At 45.2% G+C, this 25,416-nt stretch overlaps 1 protein-coding gene across 5 annotated transcripts in view; it reads right to left on the bottom strand.

Annotated features, from left to right (window-relative positions):
- Positions 1-25,301, bottom strand: part of LOC144104749 (uncharacterized) — a 38,969-nt gene extending 13,668 nt beyond the window's left edge. For all 5 annotated transcript variants that reach the window (XM_077637922.1, XM_077637921.1, XM_077637920.1 and 2 more), the window contains exons 1-8: positions 24,722-25,301; positions 20,792-21,027; positions 17,189-19,237; positions 13,062-13,233; positions 8,869-9,012; positions 5,922-6,018; positions 2,760-2,878; positions 109-799 (exon numbers count right to left, since the gene is read on the bottom strand). In XM_077637922.1, the coding sequence (XP_077494048.1) occupies positions 109-799; positions 2,760-2,878; positions 5,922-6,018; positions 8,869-9,012; positions 13,062-13,233; positions 17,189-19,237; positions 20,792-21,027; positions 24,722-25,093 (3,880 nt within the window). In that variant the 5' untranslated portion in view covers positions 25,094-25,301. The remainder of the gene's footprint in view (positions 1-108; positions 800-2,759; positions 2,879-5,921; positions 6,019-8,868; positions 9,013-13,061; positions 13,234-17,188; positions 19,238-20,791; positions 21,028-24,721) is intronic.
- Positions 25,302-25,416: the final 115 nt, after the last annotated feature.

A 25,416-nucleotide genomic window follows, 5' to 3' on the forward strand; every position in this document is an offset into this window, starting at 1 on the left:
TAATGATGAAGTGCAGAGGGTAATCCTCACTTTAAAAAAAAAAAAACGGACTTTAAAAATGCAATCAGAAAAAGACCTTAGTGAATGACTTGTCGAGTTGAAACTGACCCGGCTTTTCGGAAGCGGAGTTGGGAAGCGGAATCTCCATGGATTCTTCATTTTTCTTGGCTTCTTCTACAAGCTCCGCAGCCGTAGCCGAAGCCAAGTTTGGAGGCAGCGCTGGGCCGTATGGCTTGCTCTCTTCCTGCTTTGCTGTTGTCGCTGTTGCAGCCGCCCCGACTTTGGGTTTGCCGGACAGGAAGGACGGCCGGAAACAGGGCGCCTTGCCGATGATCACAACTGGAGTCTGCTTGGGCGGCTGCTTCTGTGTTTTCTGACCCTTGAGGAGCTTCAGCTTGATTCCGCATCCACCAGTGTTTGCCCTCGAGGGTGGAGGCGATGCCGACTTGTCGCCACCCTTCTTGGGGCTCACGTCCGAGTCATCCAGCTCCTTGACCGAGCGGCTGTTCTCGCGCTCTGCTTTGAGGAGTTCCTCGCTCTTCCGCCGGATTTTTTCCTGCTCTTCCTTGCGGCTAGACTTTGAGCGCTTCGATGAAAAATTGTGCTCGAACGAGGACGGTGCCGTCGGGGAGCGCGAGCGAGACCTCGACTTGTCCCGCTCCTTTTCAAACTTCTCTTTTTCTTGCTTTTCCTTCTCCTGTTTCTTCTTCTCCTTCTCCTCCTTAATGGCGGCCCCAATGGCAATGTCCTTCTCCATCTTCCAGCGCCGCTCATAGAACGGATTTAGCAGTATGTATTTCTGCAAGAGACAAGAATGGCTCGAGATGCGACACTGCACAACCTAAATGTCTGAATTATTTCTGCTCTCACAGCAAAACAAATGACCAAGCCACTGAGGTCTGGCACAAATAAAAAATTAAAAAGGAATGGCAAAAAAATGCGGGAGCATTCATGAGCTCATCACTAATGTAGGGCTCGCTTGGTAACCCATGCCTTGTTTTCAGGTGTAGAAAAGGAACATCGATGGAACCACTGACTACTAGTTAACTATCACTTAGGCACACAACAATGAGCAGTTGCAACTAGCTGTCCACTATGGAATAAACTATTATCCACAGACTATAAATAACTAGTACTGACCACACCACTCATTTACTAACTTCGACTTACTAACTACTGTGTTGACGGTATGATCAACATACTATGCAAACAGATAGAATTTATTACCACATTTTAACCAATCACTTGACAATGGCAAAATAACTCCAACTATTAGAGGCTTGTAACTGACGTGAGTCTCTCGCCAAACAGCTTCAATGTGAGCACGGAATTCCTCGGGCTGGTGGCCCAAACTGCCTTTGCATTCAAATAAGATTAAAATAAAAATGAGCCCTGGTAACTTGCAAAACCTCTTTGCACTGATAACAGCCGTGACACTGAACACCTTGGATGCATGTCAAGGGACGACATGTTCTTTCTTTACTTCTGTTTACACAAACTTTAGCTGCAATGACTGCAGCTGAGCAACAATAAAAATATCTCTGGCACCTTCTGACATAAGACCACCTACACTGCACTACATGGTGACAGATCAGTCCACAGCCTGACTAACTTCAGCTCACAGTGAGTGTTTTTTACGTGAATAAGAAGCCCTTAAGGCATTTTAGTAAGCGTGTTAAACCAAGGCACAAACTGAACCACTTCCAGACAAGTGCACTTGTTATGCCAGACTGAGCCAAGCCCACAGCTCACATTAGAAGTTTTTCACTCAACAACTAAACCCACCTAGCAGCTACAACCGAGCTTTCTCATGTAAAGCCTTAGTAAAAAGTTTAGAGCCCAATAGGTTTTGCTTCCAAGCCGTGTAGTGTGACTCGTGTGATATCCAACGCAGAGGAAGCACGAGAAACACGGCCTGGCCCAGAAGCAACCCCCACCTCTCCTTGGACTTAAGCTTATGACAAAGGGCGATGGACAACATTCTGAATCAAGCTCACATCTAGTGTTCAGTGTATGGGGCTATACATATGGCTTCACATTTGAACTTCTGCTGATGAGTGTACAAAGCAACGCAAACAAAACCAAGGTTATTTCATCCCCCACAAAAAAAAAAAAAAGACGATGCGACAACAAAAGCTAGCAAAGCTAGCTTGGGTATTTAAAGCATCCTTTGTACTAGCAGGACAAATGGCGGTGATGTTAAATCAACATGTATAACTTTAAACTGAGACAAGGCCAGGTTACAGCAAGCTAACACTTGCACTCCACGAATCCATTTGGATGCTTCAGCATAACTCTATGGCAATCCTCCACCACGAAATCAATATTTCAGTTTGTGTTATTTGGTTCATCGCATGATACAGGTAATGGTAAAACTAGTGCAACTAAATGCGGACATCAAACATGCACACAAGACATGCCACAAGACAAGGCTGGCATCCACTCTATCATTGCTCAAAATCAGTTGCTGGCCGAGTTGGTATTTCATGCTTTCACTCACACAGCGTGAAGAGCGTGAAGACGAACACGGACAAGAGAGGAGACACCACAAAGCGCTTTGTGGCGTCTCTCCTCTTGTCCGTATTTGTCTTCGCGCCATGTGAATGAAAAGCCTGTCCTTTGATTTCCTCATATAGCTGCACTCATTTTATCTGCATCCTCTATTACTACCTTCTTTGTTAGAATCCATTTCCCCTGCATGGCAGCCAACTGTACTCTTAACAGTAACGCAGACGTGCAAACGGGCGCTGCCCACGTACCGTGTAGTTCTGATTGTGCTCAATACTGTGCAGGTGATTGCGAGCCATCGCAGAGTCCCCACTCATCACCTTGCAGAGCTTGCAGTAATAGCCGGAGATTCCGACCAGGAACTGGACACCTGCAGGACAGTAGAAGACAAGCAACGCCATAGGGGTCGGTGAGCAGTACTTCCCGAAAATTCGACAAGGTTACCTACCCGCAACCACTGCAAAGCTGGCCGGGGAAATTAAAAAAAAAAATGCAGCACCATTTTTAGAATCAAGGCAACCATAATTATGGCGATTTATCCCATCTGTGCAAACTGCAAATTGGTGCGAGGGTAGTACCACACTGGCCCACAAATATGAAGATAAAAGGAAGAAAGAGGGGTCATTAAAAGGTGCAGCTTTTTTAGTGAAAACCCCCACCCGAATGGAGAGATTGACTTCTTCCATCCCTCCGAATAAGGCATTACAACGGCAATGCAAAATAGCAAGGGATCCCTCTCTTGTCTGGGAGAACAGTGGCCCAGTGTGTATACCCAGTGACCACACTGCCCTGGTGCAGAAACCATGGATGAGGGCATTGCTGGCTGATCTAACCACTGCTATGCCCGACTGCGTCAACTTGTAAGGTTAAGACCACTCATGGCACCACATACAATGGTGCTGCATTCTTCACCAGCAGCTGCATGCAACTTGGAATCATGAAGCTTGAAGAAATAAAGATGTCTCAATTACTCATTAGCACCCACCAAAGCGCGGCCATATGACTACAGAGGAATGCTATAGAACTCTCACAGAAACATTAGGACTAACACTGCTCCCCCTTCAAGCTGGTCATCAATTCAAACTTGGCCTGCTCTCTGCCAGCCGTCCCAGTTAGCTTGGACAGACAGACAGAGCAACTGCATGGACAGGCCCCAGGCTTGACCCCTGGACCAGGGCAAATTTTTCTTCAAATGCACGCTTCTTGTGTAAGCTGTACAGTTTTTCTTTACAGCCACACTGGCACAACTGGGTGGATGTTAATAATTACTCCCTTACTTCGAATCTACTCCACCTTGGGTGTTTACCCCAAGCATTTTGGAGTAATCATGAAGCCTGAAGCCGGAGTTTATCAAAAAGAAATATCTTATTACAGAGGAAGACTTCTAGGTTGAGTAAAATAGATAACAGAATTTCCTATAAAACTGTGGACACCAAGACAGGTTAATTCCATTATTCTTCAGTGCCAATGCAAGGCAATGCAACTGTGCATACAAATTTCCTTTTTTTGTCCAAATAATGCTGCAAATACTTTGCACAGCTAATAGTTTTTCAGCGCAATGGCACACAGTCAAAGAAAGAAGAGAAGGACGAACACAGCGCTGTATTTGTCCTTCTTCTCTTCTTTGGCTGTGTGCCGTTGCGCTGAAAAACTATGAGCTTCAATCAAGAATACCAACTAGCCGAAGAACTAACTCTACTGAAGTACATTTTGCACAGGCTGTTTGAAGAGTTATTCGTTGTTCTAAACATCTCTGAGATGCACAACCAAGAAAAAGTAGGTCTTCTAGAAAACTTACAGCCACGACACTCTCCAAAGGACGCTTATTCAAATATTTGACACTACACAAAATTGTTTACTGCTCTAATACACAGTACAAAAACATGCACCATCTACGTAACTCAAGCTAAGCATTCCTGGCAAGTAAAACAAAACTAGAGCCATGCCTATCCCTATCATATTGTGATAGGCAAGACGAAAGCTTTATCTACTATATATCTGAAGATATCAAACATTAGCTATTCCGATATGAAGAAAAATGCTGCAATGCGAACATAGCTGGCAGTTATAATAAAAATATATTTTTTTCCACTAGCACACAGGCTCTTAGGCACCATGACACCATACATAATGATGAGAACACACAACTACGGTTCCATGACTCGGTCGAGCTTCTCCCATGTGCCAGGCTATATAAGTGATAAGTACTTTATCCCGAAATGCACGAGGACTAATATTTATCCCAATGAACTTGGAACACAAGCCCAAGCCAGAAATGAAATAGCAGAGCTGACAAACTATTGGCAAGGCAGAAAACTTTGTCTTTGCCGACACACAGGTGGCAAAGTTGCAGTCTGCCTCAGTGACATTAATTGCAGCACTCAGGGTCACAAAAAAGGGCAAATGCACGCAACAATAAATTACTATTTACCATATGCATTGTACAAAAGGCTATGAGAGACGCAGCATCAGCGCCTGCATTTCACACCTACAGCCCAAACAAACTCGAAGTGTAGTTTATACGCATGGCCATTTTCTTTATCAATTTGCAGACCTCCCGTACATTGAAGTCGCAGTATAGTCCAAGTGTCCAGAAAGAACTCGTCATAGTAAAGCCGGCTAGATTTCACACACTAAAGGCACAACAGAAGCAAAGCGTTTGTAAACAATTGAGTTATGATAAATTACGCGAGAACATGTCCTTTACTTGGAGACTAGAGAAAAGACTAAGCAAGTGCTCATTAAGTTAAAACAGGATTTAGACACGGCACGTGACATCACATAAAATGTTGCCATCATCCTGAAAAAACTCTTAGCTGGAAACTTATTTTCACACACGGATATAAGCCAGATGTAAGCACTACACTTAGGTCATGGCAAGTGCCTCTGTAATGCACTTGTAAGCCATAAAGATCCATAACATGAAGGAAGCTTTCATGTGGAGCAAATGATATATATCCTGCAGGTGAGGTACCTAAAGTTTAGGATAATGGCTGTATTAAAGTTTATTCATACTCACACTAGAGATAAGCAGCAATAGGGCTACATTTACATGCTTCTAACAAACTTCAGCTGCACAAATACTTTAAGCAGGTTTTGTGTATCTCGGACTGTGTTCCAATTTCCAACACTTATCGCAAGCCTAATTTAAGCCTGTAATTTGTTACAATATTTTTGGGGCATCCAGCACTGCTCTCTAGGTGTTTTCTGCGCCTTCTGCCATGTCACTAAAATGAGTCTCCTCATACAACTGCTATCTGCCAAGCGACCTGTTATAAAACCTTTCTTGTGCACCCGGTTCAATGCAGGACTCTGTCCAACCTGCACGCCTACCAAATCTCAGTGATGCTTTGCAAACGCGTGCTCAAGAAGTGCTTAACAGAGACAGCGCGAGTCAAAGCTAATTAACTTACCTTTGACTGCAGACACAATTGTACGATGGAATTTTTGGGTTCCAGCCTGCTGCTGCTTCTCAGCCTCAGCCCATGGGCGTTCGTGAGATGGCGTAGCCTGTGGGAAAATGGCAATAGCCACCATCAGTTTCTAGATGATGAGCATTACTGAACAAAAAAAAATGGCAATAAATAAACCACTTCTGCGCAGTGGGATGTTCTTGCTGCCATGTGATTGGTTTCTTTTCACACCCACAATAGTTAAATTTAAGAACATCATCATGCAGTACTCTATCAACCGAAACCATTGCACACAGTACGCAGAGGTTGTAGCTTTTATCCCACCAAAGTGCGGCTGTCTTTTCTTTTATTTTAGTAAGATCACACTGTACGTAAACGATTATGCAACTCATTTTTCACCCTAATCAACACTGCGCTATATAAAGGAAGTTACTTTCCCCTATGCTGCCACTGGTTTCAGTGACTGTTGACTTTTTTTTCCCTACACACAGGCACCCACAAAAGTTTTCGGAACATGGAAATTTAAGAGAAATGATGATGATGCTCGTTTACGCATGTAGCTATGAACTGAAGGGTGTGTTTTGCACTTCCCCACTAGACCTACACAGTGCACCCCTCAGGGCCTGGCCACATCTCTATACACAGTTTGATACATCAAGTACAACGTTGTGAAAGGTATGGAAGTAGTCCACATGAAAAAATAAAGCGAGGAGTATTGCTTCACATTTGTTTTGCGGCCGAGTGGTCTCGGGTATGAGGAAAAAACAATGTGTCGTTATCAATAACAGCTTATAACAGATGCGTCATGTAATAAGTATGCAGGCAAAGCATTTGTTATTTTTTGCTCACCACAGGGAATGCATTACTTTTTCATCGCAGATGTAGGCAGCACAAACAAGAGCGCTAGCTTTGATAGTGTTGCACCTGATGCATGAAATGGGGTACAGGCAGCAAGGAAATTCAGCTTTACCGTGATTTTGGCATTCCAGAAAATTTTGTTGGCACCTGTATATCCTAATGTACCCCTCATCCACTTACCCTTGTCTTCTCCCCAGAATTATTACTCAATCTAATGTAGCCAAGAAAAGCCTGACTTTTTTTTGTTAATATGCACCCTCCAGCAATGCCTTAAATGGACACTAAAAATGATTTCCAATAAATTCAGACCTTTTTCCAGCGAGTGTCGCCAGAGCATGTTAAGTGCATTTTTCCACACTTTTAATAGTTCTAATGAAGTCACTTGTAATTAGTGCCAGCTAAATGCACTGACGATGTCATCTGTAATGTCCCCACAGAAACTCTGACAGCCTTTGTTGACTCTGACAGCCTTGTTGACAGAACCCATCTGTCTGGCCGAACTCTTTGAGGTGCTTTGTAAACAATTGTTTGCATTGTGAATTCAGAGCTTTTTGTGGGAGTGTGCAACAGCTAGCAGAGATTCCTATGTTCCAGATGTACCTTTTATATCCAAAATGGGCCCAGTAAATGACATTACCCAAAATAATGAGCCTAGTAGCACGTCTTCCTCCTATTTTTACACACACAGGTTTTGGTACCCTTAATAATGGTTTTTGTCCTCTGCATCATGCTCATCTTCAAAATAAACAATTTCGACCCCCTGATCCCTCAAGTACTGCTTGGACAAATCATGGTGCTTTGACGTTACAATTCCTAAACATTGTGACACTTTGTACGAAATTTTGTACATACCCTTAAAACAAGTACTGTTGCTGTTTTCCAGCGCAAACCAAACTAACTGTCTTTCTTGAGGTCCGCGCTTAGAAAAGTACACTGCTAATTACGCCGATCTACTCAAGTCAATACGACTAAAATTATGCATGATCTACTACCACATCAAGCAAGTAGTTAACACAAGTGACAGTGACATCCCCTATTTTTACATCTTGCAAACACATGAAAAACTTACAGAGAACAGCCGCATGTTACAACGGAGTTTTGAACAGTTATTCTACAATGTGTAGCAATTATTGAAATTCAATTCAGTAAAAAATTATTTTTTTTTGCCTCCTTTTCTTGCGTATTACAAACTCCAGGACATACAAAAGCTTATCACAATGGTATACTAAGGAGATCGTAAATGAATACTATTAAAAAAAAAAAAAGCTTTTGAATGCACATGCTAGAAGCAAGCCTTTAACTGTTCTATTAAGTGTGGCAAGCCAGAATCGAGCAGCCTTCTGTTGAACAGCTAAAACAAAAGAAGAGTTCCTGAACGGGTAATAAGCGCAGCATTTCGAGCCCATACTATGATTCATACCTAGTTTTACATTTTGATAAAAAAAAAAAAGAATGCTCACGGATCTCTTGCCCTCATCAAAGAGAAAGCAACAAGCTATGCCATCCAAGTCCCTGAATGTACTGCGAACACCACAGATGAGTCACAATACCATAGATGTCACCACACCCCATCGGCCAGAAGGAGTGAACGTCCTAACCCTTTGCCCTGATTTGTCAGAAGGCAAACACGTGGCACCACGAAGTGACAAATGGCATCTATCTTTTTTGTTACGATGATGGAAAAAGAGGAAGCCACCATGACAAAGCTATACCTGTTGAAAACAAGAAGCCTAACAAGTATACACAAGCGAAAAGCAGTAATAAAAAAGTTAACCAGAACAGAAACCTGCAACACCACAGATGCCAATCACAGCACATATGCAGTCAGCGCCTGTGGTGTATTCAGTGTTGCTTTCTGTTATGGTCAGCTTCATTTTTACTGCCTTTTACATCATTTCAACAGCTATGAAGAGGTGTTTTACTGTGTGTCTATCAGTAAATGGGATAATACTAACAATACCAAAAGAGTACTATTCAGTATATGTACATATAGAGGCCTGCTAAGCAGAATATGAAGAATTTAGAGTACACCATGTAAATAAAGCACTATGTGAAAAGTACAGAGTACATTGACATGCCAGCTGCTTACCTCCTTGTGCTTGGGTGAGTGCAAGTGGCGGAACATATCGTTCATTGACGGCAACACCACGTTGCACGTCTGGCACCAGTGGTCGCGTGGGTCTTCGTAGACAAACTTGATGCCAGCCGTGTCGGGGCTCTCGGCAGCCAGAGCCTGTCAGAGCCAGATCCGCCCGGTGACGTTCGCCCACAATGTGCCCCACAACACAATGTGCCTCACAATGCGCTTCATAACACGACGAGTGACCCTCCTTTTTCTCTCAACACACGACGCACGCTGCCTAGGCTTCCCTAGTTGTCATCAACAGCGAACCTGTCACTGACAAGAAGGCACCAGAGTCAGGCTCCTCAGAACCACCACTTAACAATCCCAATTCATGCAAAAGCTACATATAAAGAAGTACAACTACTACTACTACTACTACTACTGCTACTACTACTACTACTACTACTCCTCATAGAACTAATAAGCAAAAGTAGGCAAAGGTATGAAACATTATCTATCTATAGGGAGTATTCACCACTGTCACAGCAGCCACCATTTTGTTGTCTACAGACACTGCAAAAGGCCATCGGTGTATCCAAAGGGATTATTCCTGCTCCAGCCTGCACTGCTGAAGCTACATGCTGGACAACAAAGTGGTGCCAACGAAGCACGAATACCCCCTATTGCATCTGTGCCTTTGGCTGAGTCTGTAATGTTCAGCAGAAAACAGCAGTAAATGCCGTTTTCTCAGCAAAATTGGCTTCTATACATTATACTGGATGTCCCAGCTGAATGTAACCAAGTTTTTAAAGCGATTGAGTGTCCTAGTCTGCAGTGATATTTTTGTTCTGCAAAATTAGAACTAACTAGCCAACTTTTTAAATATTGGCCTCAGGAAAAAAAAGTGTCATTTGAAAGGTGTACATCATTTGAAGAACAGCCAGCTGAGATGTCAGCAACGAAGTACCACCTAAGCAGCTTCATTTACCAGCACCAAAACAAAGCGCATAAAATTCAAAACCTACCACTTTAAAGTGGTGCATACTGAATGCCCCAAGATGCATTGTCAGAGAGCCTCTTGTCTTTGGAATGCTGTCTCTGACGGGGCTTCGCATTCGCACTGGGCATGGGACATAAGGTAAGAAAATTTTTGTCTCTCCGAGATCACGCCTGGGCGTTAAGTACCATCGCTGTCAAGTGGTAGATTTTGAATCTCACACACTTTCTTTTAGGACCAGTAAGAAAAGCTGCGCAAGCGGTACCTTGTTGCGAACATTTCAGCCAGCTGTGTTTCAAGGTTATCCACAATTTTCAAATTGACACTTTTTTCTCACGCGAATATTGAAAAAGTTACTGTGCAGAACGAAGAAATTATGCAGACTAGGCTACATGACTGTCAACACTAAGTTTCACTTGCCTAGGTTACTCCACCTTTTTCACCTGGCATGTGCATACACCACGAGACAAAAGTTTATGGAAGGCTATATTAGAAAAAAAATTCAATTCCAGTGACGTCTTTCCATGCATCCTGGAATAGATATATACAGCCCAATTGTGATTGTGCTAATCACACATCACACCCTCATGTCTCAAGCAATACGCCACGGATACAAAGAAACAAATTTTTCGACAGAGGCGCCTTGCACAAAATTTGGAGAGTGGGTGTGCCTCTAAGATGATTAATGACAACTTGTGAATGTTTCCTAGAGATAGTAAGCGCAAGTTGTCATGGGTTTTCTAGTGGTATTTAGCAGTCTTTGCAGATTTTGTGGATACTACTGGCTTGGCAAACTTTGATCAACTGAAAATGAAACAAGCACAGCCGGCCATTTGACCAGGTGAGACAATTAAAGGAATTGCACTAATGCAATCATAAAGTTATCCAGCTAATTGCAAATAGATAGGCTTAAAACAAAGTTTCAACGAGAGACAAAAGCATTTCATGCTTAAGCCAGAAGGCAATAAAACTTTGACAAGCACTACATCAACAAGCTCGAAACAAAGCATGTTGAAAACGGTAGTTGGATGCTGTCCTAATCATGCCCAAAAATAAAAGAGCAGACAGACAGAAGGCAGCAAAAAGTAATGTGAAACAGGAGCTCAGAATCTCCAACTGTCCGCACCACTTCAGAGAAGCGGCTTTGCACAAACTTAACCACCTGCATAAATTAATGACAGCACCCCTTTTTAATACAATACAGTTCTGCCTAAAAAGTTTCAATATCTAAGTGTCTCGAGCTAAAATGCTGTACACATCTCACAGCCATGGTTACAATGTTAGCTTCCTTCCCTGAAAGTAGAACAAAAGACTAACAGATATCACAAGAAGCCATAAAATGCTGCCCTGATGAAATCATGAGAAGGTCGTTAGAGCAAATAATTCATGAAGAAACACGGAGAAACTTCAATGCACATTATTAGAGTGAAAGAAGAGCGCAGCGATACCAACTAGCAATCGCCCTCCTTCTCTGCAAATGCATACAAGTGTAGCACTGTGCAAACAAAACATGAAGCAACAAGAAAACACAAAGATTGTTAGGTGCCTAATCAAAATACGCAGAGCTGTCATAAAAATCAAATACCATGAAATGAAAACACATTAAGACATCAGATTAAAAATTAACAGGACTGCTGGTCAGTTTCCTTAGTTACAATTGCCACCGCTGTGCCTCTGCCCTGCAGTGGGCGTAGTCAGGCTGATGCTGATGATGACACTTTCACCATTCTAATACCAAATCAATTCAGCCAAATAACTCTACTTCATGTTCATAAAATGCCTTGACAACTTAGAAAGTATGGTGACAGACAAAGGACTGACACTAAACATCCAGGTATCTGTTTATCTTGTATATGAATGATACTGCTGTTTGTTAAAGGAGTAGCGACACCAAATTTTTGGTTTCAATATTCCCCCTACCCCTCCCCTTGAAATGGTGCATATAAAACTGGTATGCATAGATCGCCAAGTGAAATTTGGAAATTTGGCTCCAACACTTACATCTGCCTATCCAAGAGCTAGAACGATAACGAATGAACAAACAGTTGTTGCATTGCGATTTTTGGATGCCTTAAGCAACCTCAACATTGTCTCAACTAAACCATAACAGACTCCTAGTTTCGCATGGTGATCCATGTTTACTGATGCCTTGGGCAGAAAGAATACACAACTTAAATTTGGTGTCCTACTACTCAAAACTAAAATTGCCATCGTATTTAAGTGACTTCTGGGCAAGTTGGTTTTAATTTTCGGACAAAACTGTAGCATCAAAAGTAAGTTCACACACAAAAGAGGACACATTACAAAGCCCCGACACTGTAAAGCAAACTCTATTGTGGCCACATCTTTTTATGTTGCAGTTAAGTTAAAAAAATCCTGAACTTTATTTCTTTACTGTAGCCTATTAATAGAATGCCTTGAACACAACTTCCCTATTTTTTTGGCAAGAAAAGGTGTATTTTAGGCAATAAACTCCAGAACAAGTGAACTCTTAGTCTGTTGCTGAGCAAATACATCACCTGGCCATCAACCAAGACAATCATCCTGAAACTGCACATCATGAACGAACAACCTGTCCAGCATAATGACACATAGCAGTTGCCCTTTTTTGTCATTTAGATGTTTCTTTGCACATCATGCTCTAAAAAACTATGCATGTATGTATTACACAAATGGACTGCTCAAACAAACTCTCCTCATTGATGTAAGCATCATTCTGAACTCATCATTAGCTGAAAGCAAGAACATCAAATTGCAACGCTAACCAGTACTTAAGATTATTTCGTTCCAAGTGCCGACTCAAACTGGGACCACCTGCCTGCCAATAACACCTACATATACCAGAACTTGTAGCCTTCAAATCTGTCCTTTTATATAACATCGTGAAATCTCTCCTAGCACTGTTTACTTAAACTATTTATATTTAGACTTGGGTCTGTTAGACATTACTATAATGCCTAATGGCTCTGAAGTAACAATAACAAAAAAAACAGGTGTAGATGTGAGACTTCCCTACCCTGCTGCTGGTGGTGCTTGACATCCAATTCTAATAATTATGCATCAATTTCCTTATTGACGTGGCAATGCTAGCAGCTAAAAGACAAGGTCAGCAGATGAAATAGAGTCAACTGGAAGCTTAGTGCCAGTCCTTTCCCTGCCAGTATGTGTACATTTTCTGCGCAGTGCAGAGAAGGGCCCCGGCCCCAGCCGGCTTGCTCACCTCTTCCTCCTGCCTCTTCTTGTAGGCAATGGCCTCCAGCTTGACCTTCTGCGAGACCTTGAAGATCTTGCGCGACACCTCCTCCATGTTGCTGTTCACTTCCAGCACCTGCTTCTTCACATCTTCGTACATGCTGCTGCTCTCCAGCAGCAAGGGGTCCCTGTGGCCGTCCCTTAAGAGAGCGCCCCCAACCCAGCGCTGTAGCCATGCCCTGTCCATGCACACTCGGTTGCCCACCATAATTTGAGGACCAATTTTAGAGCAGGAACAGTCAAGGACAAAAAAAAAAAAAAGGGAAAATGTCCAACCAGTGCTGTCACTGAGAGCAGGTCTACAGCGTGGTATGCTTCCTTTCTGCTTCACTTGGTTCCTCGTATGGCCCAGAGCATTTAGCAGAACAGAGCATATGTTAAGATAGGTTATAGCTCTGTCACATGGGCGAACTCAATGCCCAACGAAATTACCAATGGCCATCCAGATGCACTGCTACCACACATTAAATTTCAATGATCATTCAGTAGTGAGCGTGCAATCCTACAGATGGCACTAGTAGTAGCAACACTGCGTGAAAACAAGTGATGCAGTAATAAAACGAGCCTATTATTAAAGACTTGGGTTTTTGGAAGAAGCTATTCAAATACTTCACGGTTCGGCACAATCCACAGAGAACGAAGGTGAGACGACAATGGGCAATGATGCGCACTTCGTTTCGGAAGCATTCATTTTGCAATGGCAAAGCTGCCGCAGAGAAGTGACTGCCTTTGTTGCGTTCACAGCTGTGTTGCGTTGCAGCACTTGTGGGGCACTTCTATGGCTATGCCGCGCAACAAGAACAGCGTCGGTTTGTTTACATATGACCACCAGACAGTTTGTGGAGCTGTCTTCGTGACAATCGAACAAAAATTTAGGTCACGACCTGATTAGTCCTTTAACCGCCAACCACGAGCTGTAGTCTTCATGGAAGATTATACCAATCAATATCACCAATGACGAGTCACACTTGTCCAGCCTGATGTTATGCTGCTCTCACTGCCAAAGACGAGTTATGGCCGGCAATTGTGTAGCTTGCAATTTTCAGCACCAGAGGGCGGAAGTTGTCTATGAAAAAAAAGACCTTTCGCGCCTTTAGCACAATTTAAGCTTAAGCTTGATAACAGGCATTTAATAATGATGTCATGCATGAAGAATGCCGGCAGTGGCGACGTCCCTAAAAAAAAATAGAGCTGCTGCTTTGATCAGTTCCGACAGCAGCATTGCTGGCGACCTAGCATTTGTTTCCTACAGTGACTCTGACTTTGCGAGCTGAAGACGACTTCAGATGATGACAAGAGCGACAGCGATGACGGTGATGCGCTGTGTGGAGCACTTTAACTACTAACAATGAAATCTTGTTTGTGTAAGAACAACTCAACATCTGTGCACTTTGTAGTGTGTTACAGTGTATCAGGTCAATAAATACGGCGCATTTCAGTACGTTGTAACATATTCCTATGGCATGCATTGATGGAAAGCCGCCCTCAGGAGCAGCTTTTTCTTTTTTAATTTCTGCGTTCATTCTAACCAGAAACCAATAAAGTAATATATTCTCAGAATCAAAATTACATGAAAAAAATGATTACTTAAAAAATTTGGAGATCTAGTTCGTTTTCTGGGAATTAATTTAGCAGTTAAAAGGTTAATGTGGTTTAAAATTTTACAATTAAGTCAAAATGATTTTGTTTCCTTCAAAGTTGATAGCACGCGAGACTGCTCTGAAGGGTCCTTGAGATTCCTATGACTTTTTGCAAACCTCTGTTCAGTCGATCCCGTATCAAGTTAAACGGTCACTGAAAACTGCCGTGGCGTCGGTTGATCCCCGTTGAGTTCAATGTCCATTGCCTAAATGGGCATTGAAAGTGCCCGTGCAACACAGGTATTAATGCAGCATAAGAGACTAGCAGGCAGTAGTCATGGAAGGTATCCCAGACTTCTTGCCCTTCCCCAAGGGCAAGCAGCTGTCCCCCATCCCTTCCATCCCTTGTCAGTGTACCCACATCCACCTAGACTGCATGACCACAGATGGCACATGCCCTGGTCCACATGTCAGTTATGGACATGCTCTCTTTTCGACACTAGGTGGACGTCGGACCTCTTCGTGAAGACATGCAGTGGTAGCATCATATGGCCCAGAATGTCTCGCATATTGCTACCATGCAGTAAGGAACAAAAATAATTTACGGGTTTCAAGAGCAAAGTGTAGGGAGCAACTACACAACGGGGGACTCTGGATTAACGTTGGCCACCCGGTGTTCTCCGATGTGGGCAGTTTTGGCTTAGCCGCGAGTACTACGCATCTCGTGCCACTGCCCGTTCTTGCCAGGTCGTAGGAAGCTCCAGATATTTTAAAAAACAACACTAAACCGCATTGAAAACAGTTCCGCCAAGAAATTCTTGGACTCAGCCCCGTTTACCCTGTTCCCTCGCAATGGTGGGCGCTTTCCCGAATGAGCAGTAGGTAGGGAAAAAGCAAACTTCCGGGAACCTCCGGGGAGTGCATTGCCGGCATTGCAGCAAAACACAAAACCACACTGAAACTACACGAATGTTGGCAGTTCAGTTTACCGCATACCAGGAAAGTCACAGGTCGCAGGGCCATTACCAAGAGTAGAAGGCGTGGAAGATGCACTGTTTTATCGCTATTTACTTCTACTTGTCGCCAACTGCTGGCACCACAACTGCATCATTGTGCATCCACTACTTTGAGCTGCGTGCACAACGCGATGCCATCCCACGGAAAATGTGTTGCCAAAGCGTGCAAGGAAAGTTTTCAACTGCGCAGGAAGTCCATGACAGGAAGGTAACCAAAGATGGAATCACAAAAAGCTACTGTACACACTTATGTGAGGGTGTGGTCCTTACACGGGACCAGAATTTTTCCTTAAAACTTTTCCGACTAAAGCAGAGCCCTCATCATAATACCTTTTTTATGCTGCAACACGCATTTTCGTGACGAATTAGTGCAGCACTCCCTGCAAATCCTTCAAATGCATAATGCACTGAAAAAATGAATGATAGGACGTGCACCTGACGACCGCAGTAAATTAAGTGCATGAAGTAATACAGGCTGCCAATCAGTTTACCAGCAAACGTCACGAGATTTTAAGCTAAGATCAAGACCCTCCAAATATCTGGTGCTCGAATCACAGTAATGCCTTGTCCGACGGTTCGAAGTGGCGCGACACATACGTGGAACCCGCGGCTGTCAGCGTGAGGTGGGGTTCACCTGGTCTGGTTTTTGCACTCTTCGCTGTCAAAGGCCTTGCGGAAATCAAAACTCCATTTTAATGTGACATTATTGTATGACGGTTAATTGGTAACAAAGTTACTTCTATAGTAAATCACGACTATCAAAGCATTTCTGCTGTGGCTTCAATGCAAAGCATGCAAGGCCTCTGGGCACCACGCGAATGGTGCGCTCCTACGGTGTGTATCACCGAAGCCCGGCAAGGAAATAGGCCACTAGAATGGGTACTCCCCATTCTAGTTTTTTTGCACAGCAGAAAGTTTTGTCTTATCTGGTGCGAACGCCGAGCGCACAAGATGAGTTGGCAGCGCTGAGGCACTGCATGTTTGTGGTCCCAGGCAGAGTCCGGCACGTGGGACGACACGTGCGTGGTCGTACAGTGTCACAGACAGTTATCGTCTATCAGCTCCCAGTATAACGAACCATGCGGGGAATTATTTTGGCTGACTTTTTTTTTTCCCCCGAATTACCGGCTGCCAAGTTGGGGGTGCGGCCCTTAGATGAGTATATACGATATGTCTCAAAGATAGAGACGCTCCCAGGGCAAGGGGGGGGGGCGGGGGGGGGGGGGGGGGGGGGGGGGCAGAAAGGTCTCTTATTTGTCACTTTCTTCTGGCCCACGCGAGATGCAACTTTCAGAAGCGGGCGTGAGGAGGGCACTGACTTATATTCAAAATTGACTTGTATGGGGCAATTATTCCCTGAAGCTTAAACAAAACTCATCAGTGGGCTAGTTGTTGCCCGGTTTGATGATCGGGCCAGGAAGGTGTGCAAAGAGCAGAAGCAGACATAACAGCAGCATCTCCAAAGCACTGGGATGCCCTCACAAGATGGCCAGACTCACCGATCATGCTGCCGCCGCCGCATTATTTCATTTTGGATCTTCCCCAGCCGCACGAGCTCCTGCTTGAGAAGATTGATTTTTTCCCTGTAACTGTCCTTCGTCTCGACAAGGCGCAGGTAGTTGTCAATCTCCTCCTGAGTCACCGTCTGCTGCTTCTTGGCGATCACCACGTTGCTCTCTTCCTGCTTAACGGATGTGCACAATGACGCCTCTTGTTTCACTGGCACCATGGAGTCATCCATCCCACTGTGGAGTGGCACAACGCGGAGGTTGGAGCGCGCCTGCTGCTGCTGAGATGCTGGAGGAGGGTAGGAATAGTCCGGTGGTGCCTGGGCAGGCGGTGGGTATCCAGCAAAATAGGGTGCTGCCTGGGGTGGTGGAGCACTGATGGGAAAGTTTGGTGGCGGGACAGACAAATTTGGCGGCGGGATCAGAGGTGGACCAGCAGACTGCTCGTAGTAGCCAGGTTGTGTCGGGGGTGCCGATCCCTGATAGTACGGTGTTTGGGATGAAGGGTGCTTGGGCGTTCTCTCCAGGCTGCTTCGTCGCGGCCTGGGTGGCGGACTCTCGGGACTCCACCGACGTCCTGGAGTCCGGCCCTCTTGCCTTCGGGAGACGTGCCGCGGCGGTGGGCTCGGCGACCAGCGCTTTCCCATCGAGCGGTCTGATGACGGCGAGAGGCTGTTGGCTGGTGATGGAGAGTATCGACGTGCGGATGGCGTCGCAGCCCCGCGGTAGTAAGGACTCTCGCGTCGCTCCCTGCGGTATGACGGTGGTGAAGGTCTACGATAGCTATCACCAGGGCTTCGTCCACGCCGTCGGTGACTTGGCGAGTAACTTTCGCGCCGACGCTTGACAGGACTTGGGCTACGAGCAGCTCGGATGTAAGAACCCTCCTCTGAGGGTGACCTCAACCTCTTGCGCTCACGCTCGTAACTGTCCTCCTTGGCTTCCTTCTCTCGGCTAAGCATCATCTTCAGCTCGCGCAGTTCTTGCTTCATCGATTCAATGGAGTTGAAGCCCAACATTGATTGCTTGGATGAGGATGATGGTTTGGGTGCGCGTGAAGCCATGGGCGGTGGGCTTGGATTTGGTGATGGCGTCCGATGCCTCTGTGATTTCCAAGAAGTCTCCAACGGTTCTGGGTCATCGGGAATGCGGTCCATCATGCGCCGGCTGCCTCGCTGGACAGGAGGTGGCTCAGGAGTGCGCTGCTGCTTGCTCTCGAGATACATCTTTCCCGCCCGCACTGACTCGGCAGTTTTGCGTCGATCAAACGGAAGCTTTAGGTCGATGGTCAGGTCTGACACATCTGGCGATGCGGGGGCGGCACAAAAGCGCTGCGACGTTGGCATCCATGACTCTTGAGGCAGAGGCTTCTTCCTGGGCGGTTCTTCGATGAAAGGCTTTTTTTCCTGCACGGATGGCGTACGCGCTGCACTCGGAGCTTCGTCTCCGTAGAGGAATGCGTCTTCGTCGTCAATGTTGTCATCGATGCCTAGACCCGGAATCAACGTGGATGATTGCCGTTGGCTCCTGCTATTCTCTCCGTGAAACCTTGACTCCGCCTGCGAACCTCCGTGGCTCTCTGAGAGCAGGTCCGCATACAAGTCAGTGCGCGAGTCGGGCCGGTGCGACTCGGGACGTGAATCGGGGCGACGATCCATGCGCAGGCTGCCACCACCGCTTTTGCTGTCCCGGCGGTCCTCCCACGCATCACGCCGAGGTTCATATTCGTCAACATCCGGAAAGATGTCATCAATGGGTTTCTTTCGTGTTTCCACAGGTGTAAACGATGAAACGAGCTTGCCTCCCCCTGCTTTCCGCGTTGACTCCGAGCCACCTTTGCTGGCTATTGGGAACAGAGGCTTGGGGAGGTCATCGTAAAGGTCCTGCGGCGCTTGGTCTTCGTGGTCAGATTCCTCCGGTGAACGTGTGCCGGAGTAGCTCTGAATTGCCTTCAGAGCAGAACTGGAGCTCCGCGGTGAGTCGAGCTTGTCAAGGCCAAGCTTCTGCTTCTCCTTTAAGGCTAACTCCAGCAGCTGGGCCCTGCACATATTTGTTCACACGCTTATTTAAAATACCACACAAGCCCCATTGTGAAATGCAAGCAACTTCTGTGTTTTTCGTCTAAGGTCCTTTTTTTTCCCTCACATAACCTTTCTCCACTCTGTTACTTTGTCTTTGTACTACCAGAAATATCCCTCATTATTAATTAAAACAGTTCAATGCAACTGCATCTCAAAGAGTGCTGAATCACCATTCTGTTTAGTAGAGGGAGCTTGTACTTACATACAACATACCCAACACTTGACAAGCTCGCACGTAAAAGTGACCAATGACGCTGCCTTAGAGCCCACTTTCACCTCAGTGGTGCGTTATATCCAGACAGAATGCATACTGCCCATGCAAGCTCAAATATTTAAAATTTCACACTGCAGTGATGGCAAAATGCAATTTGAAGCAATTTTCAAAGCACCAACATTTACAATATGGAGCATTTTGGGGCAAAGGAACATCGGTTTAGAAGCAGTCTGGAGCATTAAAATTTCCAACCTGGAGCACTTTCAAGCAATAAAACATGAATTTAAAAGCACTCAGGATTATTTACCTTTTGACTTCCAAATCTCTTAGGTTGGCAAACAACATTGCAAAGCTTGAGTGTCATGTAAAGGTGCACTACACCATTAAATTTGTCATAATCAGCACTGAGTCACACCTGACGGGTCTTCAGTTTCAAGTTTTATACTCTATAACTAAAAAGGAGAAACCTTAGCAAAATTTGCCATTAAATGTTTACTTGAAGAGCACATACTTTGCATATATATCTATTTTGCATACACAAAAGAGGTTCCGATGAGTTTTCATGTCTTATGGACACCTACAATATGGTGGAAGAAAACCACTTGCTGCAAGAAATGATGGAAAGGATCTTGATAGGTGTAATGTTGAAAGATAAAAGGGCAGCAGAAATTAGGCAGCAAACATCAGTTTCTGATGGTCACCTAAAATTGCGATGATGAAGTGCATCAAAAGAGTGGAGACAAGCATTGTCTGCGTGCTTTCTTGCCTGTTACTTTGTTCCATGCTACTTTGCACATTATGAAGAGCATACAACACTACAGATTAGACAACCAGTGAAACATTAAAGTGACAAAAAGAATGATGAAAACAAAAATCACCAACAGACGTTTCTACCTATGTGAGAGCAGTTTGTGGTAGTGAAAAGCACTATTTCGCATCGCTGCGTACAGAGGGCACCACGGGTCCATAGAGTGCTGAACAGTGTAAGCGCTAGTTCGTGCCACTGCCTCTCCCCTTTCCTCCTTCGTGTTACGCCGCCACCGCGGAACAGAAAAACATGCCCTTGACAGCTCTCACAGTAAAAGAACGAGAAGGAAGAATGAGGAAGATCACAGAAAAGGATCAGATGGAGTTAATCCGGCAAAGAGGTTCATGGATGAAGGGTAGATGTGGTCGTTGACACACACAGACAGTTGGACAGGACTGGGAGAGAGGTCTTCACCCAAGTGTCCCTTAATTCTGAGGATAATGAGAGAGGTAAAACCAATAGTCGCCAAAGAGGACGCAGCCACCACCAACCTGAATCCCGAGTCCCCCGAGTCCTTAGGCTTGTGCTGTGGGGTCTTGGGCCTTGAGACTCCATAGTCCCTGGATGATTCATAGGGGCTGTCATTGCGAGCGACTGGGCTCAGGCTTCGACGCGTGCTGGCCAAGCTCGGAGCATCTATGTAGCCAGACCGTGTCCTAACTGGTGTTTTGGGCCTCAGCAATTGCTCTTTCTCCTTGTTGATTGACTTTGTGACGGCGGCAGCAATCTGCGAGTAAACAATACAGTGCCGTTCAAAAGCTGAACACCACATCCACCTTAAGGCGTGAACTGTTATCCACAGAGGCGAAAGCATTGAAATTTTCAGATTTCATTATGGAGCGCGTCAAGATTGGACAAAAAAAAACTTTCCGTCCTCTCAGACGTTAAATTTTGCGGTTTCTGCACACCTCACTTCTACCCACATCATAACTCCACACTGGTTTTAGGATCTCAATTATGCTGGTTTTTACTTATTCATGTCATAATAACTAGTCATGTAAACAAATGAGCACATTTGAAGTGTTTTAAACCACATGCAGCTACAAAAAGAAAATGCACCGTGACTGGAGCAGTACCTGAGCTACACGATTTTTTGCACTTATTTTGCATGCTTGGCTTCAAATTGCTCTTTCGATTTCGCGTGTTCTGAAACTTTATTATAATAGTATGACATTCTGTAGGTATGACATTGTGTACGACACATGTACAAATGTACACGCCATCCTTGAAGGGGACATGTACTACCATCCCTTTGTGGGCAAACTGTCGAAAACTTTGTAAAAATTCGAAACCACGACCAACTAGTTGGAAGTGCTTGACTGGTAGGCAAAAATAAAATGCACATCTGCTTTCAGTACAAAAAATAAATTATGGGCGAGAATTGAAACTATGTATGCATACTAAAGATACTTAAGGTTAGCAATAACAGCTCGCAGACCAGTGTCTGCCTTTAAATAATCATGACCCGGTGAAATTCATAATATTTGGACGGCAGCTGGTGGCCAATTAGTCGGCAGCAATGTAAAGGGTCAACTTCTGGCTTGGCCTAATTGAAATAAAGCAGTTTGTTGCAGCTTCTTTTTGTGAGAAGGTGGAACCAATTTGCTGTCACTTTCTTCTTCCTCCAGCCTAAGTCATCACTTTCAATTGCAGTTTAAAGAAGAGAATTGGTCTCATTCAGTCAATAAGCAACAAGCCAACTTCACTCCATTTCAGACCGCACCCCAACAGCTCACCCAACTGCTGTTTTGACAAGGGAAAGCCTTTTGTTGCTTGATATCCATTACAAAGCGTGATAGTACCCACACTAGTACACCCTCACTGGTCCTAACCATAGTCCAATACATCCAATTCAACTCAAGAATGCAGCGGCAAATACCCCTGAAGGAGGCCCTTCAGCCAATGGATTACGACATGGTAATCGGCGCCGACTGTTTGTGGAAACCTTGCACCCGTTTTTGGATAAACCTCACGGAGAAACCAGGTAGGACCAACGTGCTTCAGGCCGAAACTGATAGGTGCAGCCAATCAAGCAGTCCAGCAAAGTCTGTCAATCTGCCGGGTGGAGGCCAGCGTGACGCTTCCGGTCAAATTCGGAGCTCTGCCTACCTGTATCGCCTTACAGTTATCAGCTTTGCGCGTCAACACGGACCTAACACCTCTCACATAATGCAGTGAATATGAAGGGCAGCAGGTGTTGAGTTCAGTTCAAAGCACGATTTGCTTGCCAATAGTCTCTCTCCAAGTCGGGACTACGGACGACACAGCATGCCGAGGAGCATACATTATTCTTCGTAGTTACAAAATTGAATACAAGAAAAATGCATGCAGTCTGGAAACTATTCCTGACATTGCAAAGCAAGCAGGAGCCAAGATTGTCATGCGCCAAATTAGTCGCTGGATCAAACCCAGGCAATGCCGACCGCATTTCGAAAGAGGCAAAATGCAAGAATGCCCCCATGGCGCACAATATGAGCACACGTTTAAGAACCCAATGCAGTCTAAATTAATCCGGAGCTATGCATTATGCATGGCCCGCATAGCCTATCTGATGCTTCAGCAATGCCTGCTGCTAATACATGCTTAAAAGGGATATAACCAGCCAAAAAAAAAAAAAAACAGCACACACAACTGGACAAACAACAGATATGTTTACTGAAAACAGACTACTGAAAAACAACAAAGCATGCAAAACGTAAAAAACGCTGTTGAAGATCCCTAAGTGGTCAAAATTATTCCAGAGACCTCCACTACCGCACCTCTTTCTTCTTTCACTCCCTCCTTATTATGTCTACAGAGATAGCCAGACAGTTACTGCCTGCGCCATTTCCTTTCCTCAAACCCAATTTTCATTTTCATGCTGCCTGCCGTAGACGAACAGCGACTTCAACAAACATAGCAGACTACCCACTCACAGGAGCCAAAAAACTCAGCTGAACTCTTCAGCGTCGGTTAGCAAAGTGGAGCTTTGGGCTAGTTGGTATTGCATTTTGAGAAAGAGACTTAGTGCAGAACCACAGAACGAAGGAAGTAAGACAGGATGAGCGCTAGTTCCGTCTTCTTTTAACATACAAGCAAATCTCCTCATCTGCTTATCTGAATCTGGTGACAAGCTCGGTGAAAACTGACATGTTCAAGTTCCATTCATATAAGGTCAATACAAATGTATGTAATGATTTGAAACATTCATCAATAATCATAATCACAAAAATGTAACAACCAAACCAGGAGACAATGTCTGATGAGAGTACACAATGCACACTGTCAACAATCAAAAACAAAAAGAAAATAATAGGAAGCACCTCAGTACACTTAGAAAAGCTAGTAGGCATCTTTAAAACGCCTCGCAAGTTTTCCTGCGCTTCCACTTTTCTTGCGCTCCAGTCAGAGAGATTAATGCGTATTCTCATAGCAGTAGTGGCACAACGATAAGCAGCAACCTCTATCTGCTAAGGGCATGGGCTTTGTATTACTTTAGAGGCGGCTAAGCTCATCAAATGCCCCAATATTTACAGCACGTCACATATTCCGCCTAGCTGAAATACCAAGTGGCAACAGTCTGCGCTAATTTTCGCTCTTGTCTTTCTGATACTCAGCATCAACAGGTGGCCACAAAAAATGGCCTTCTGTTGCAGCATTCTCCAGATCCAACACAAAGATTTGTGGCGGCGCCGTTGTGGCAGGTGGCATGAATGCTTTATATTATAGCCTCAAACAGTGCTGAATGAGAACAAAAGGCTAAAGCTGCCAACTATGCAAAATTGCTTACTGAACTCTTCAGTGGTTACAAGCAATAAAGTGGGTCCTGGGCTTTCGAAACAACAACACGGGGTCGTTAAGGGCAACAAATGAGCTTCTTTGATCAAAATTAACAGCTGGAAATAACGCTAAGCGACACCCAAATGAGGCAACCTGCCTCCTCTCGTTCGCTAAGGCAATGTGATATGTGCAATTTAACCTCCCAAAGTTCCATATGAAGGCGCCGTAAGGGACGGGGGTTTAACGTGCAGAAATCGCACAACACACGGGCCCCTTTTGTATCTTAACTCCATCCAAATGCTGCTGCCGCGGACACAGCAGCCGAGCCCCACAGCCACAAAGCCACTGCGACGGGTTTTGCAATTACTGTTGACTTCCATACTCTGACACAGTGAAAAGCCCAAGAAACGACCCAATATTAGATTGTCCGTACCGAAAAAATCGCATATCCAAAGTACTGCTGACTACCATCTTGCATGGCACTTGAATTTTTGCAATGCGCTTACTTTCGACATTGCACGCTGCTATTTCAAGACAGAGAGAGTAAAAAGCATGTTTCCAGCAAGCACGAAATTAATCAAACGCGAAGGCGACTCTCAGCTGCACCATTGGAGGAATGACAGGGAATCCGTGGAGCCCGGAATGCACTACTGGGGACTCACCTCCTGGAGTTCTTTCTTGGTCGGCATCTTGCGTGTCCGCGTCTCCCTCTGCGGTGTCTTGGAGCGGCTGCGCGAGCGAGACCGCGACCTCGAGTAAGAGCGAGACCGAGACCGAGAGCGGGTCCGGGATCGCGAGCGCGAACGCGATCTCGAGTAGTACCGGTCCCTGCTGTACCGGTCCCTGTCTCGGTCCCGGTCGCGGTCCCGATCGTCGTCGTACCGCTTGTTGTATCCGTAGCCACCCCTTCCCCGACCACGGCCCCGGCCGCCCTCGAAGGGTCCTCCTCTGAAGCCCCGGCCCCGGCCGCGGTACGGGGCCCTGGGAAAGTAGCCACCACCGCGCCGGCCGCCGCGAAAGGGCCGCCCGGACATGTCTTTGCTGGGCCTCCTTTTTTTTTATCCCTCTTAGCGAGTCTTGTGACGGGGTCCGCAAGGACCGCGTCAAGTCCACTTTACGCCCGAGTTTAAGCTACATGTGGTACTGCGCCAAGCGTACACACGCAGACGTATTCTCATCCAGAGAATAGCGAGCTAAGAAGAACCACGCACCACGCACTAAACAATGGCGTCGGCCGCGACTGGTTCTCAGTGTTCCCAGCTGCGCAAATAGCTTGCGATTAGAACGAATCTCATACACAAAAATCCCGTTTATTTATGCAGAAACAAGCGGACTTAAAAATATTTATCAAAATAAA

This window comes from Amblyomma americanum, chromosome 9 (genome assembly GCF_052857255.1).
Source record: "Amblyomma americanum isolate KBUSLIRL-KWMA chromosome 9, ASM5285725v1, whole genome shotgun sequence".
Lineage (NCBI taxonomy): Eukaryota > Metazoa > Arthropoda > Arachnida > Ixodida > Ixodidae > Amblyomma > Amblyomma americanum.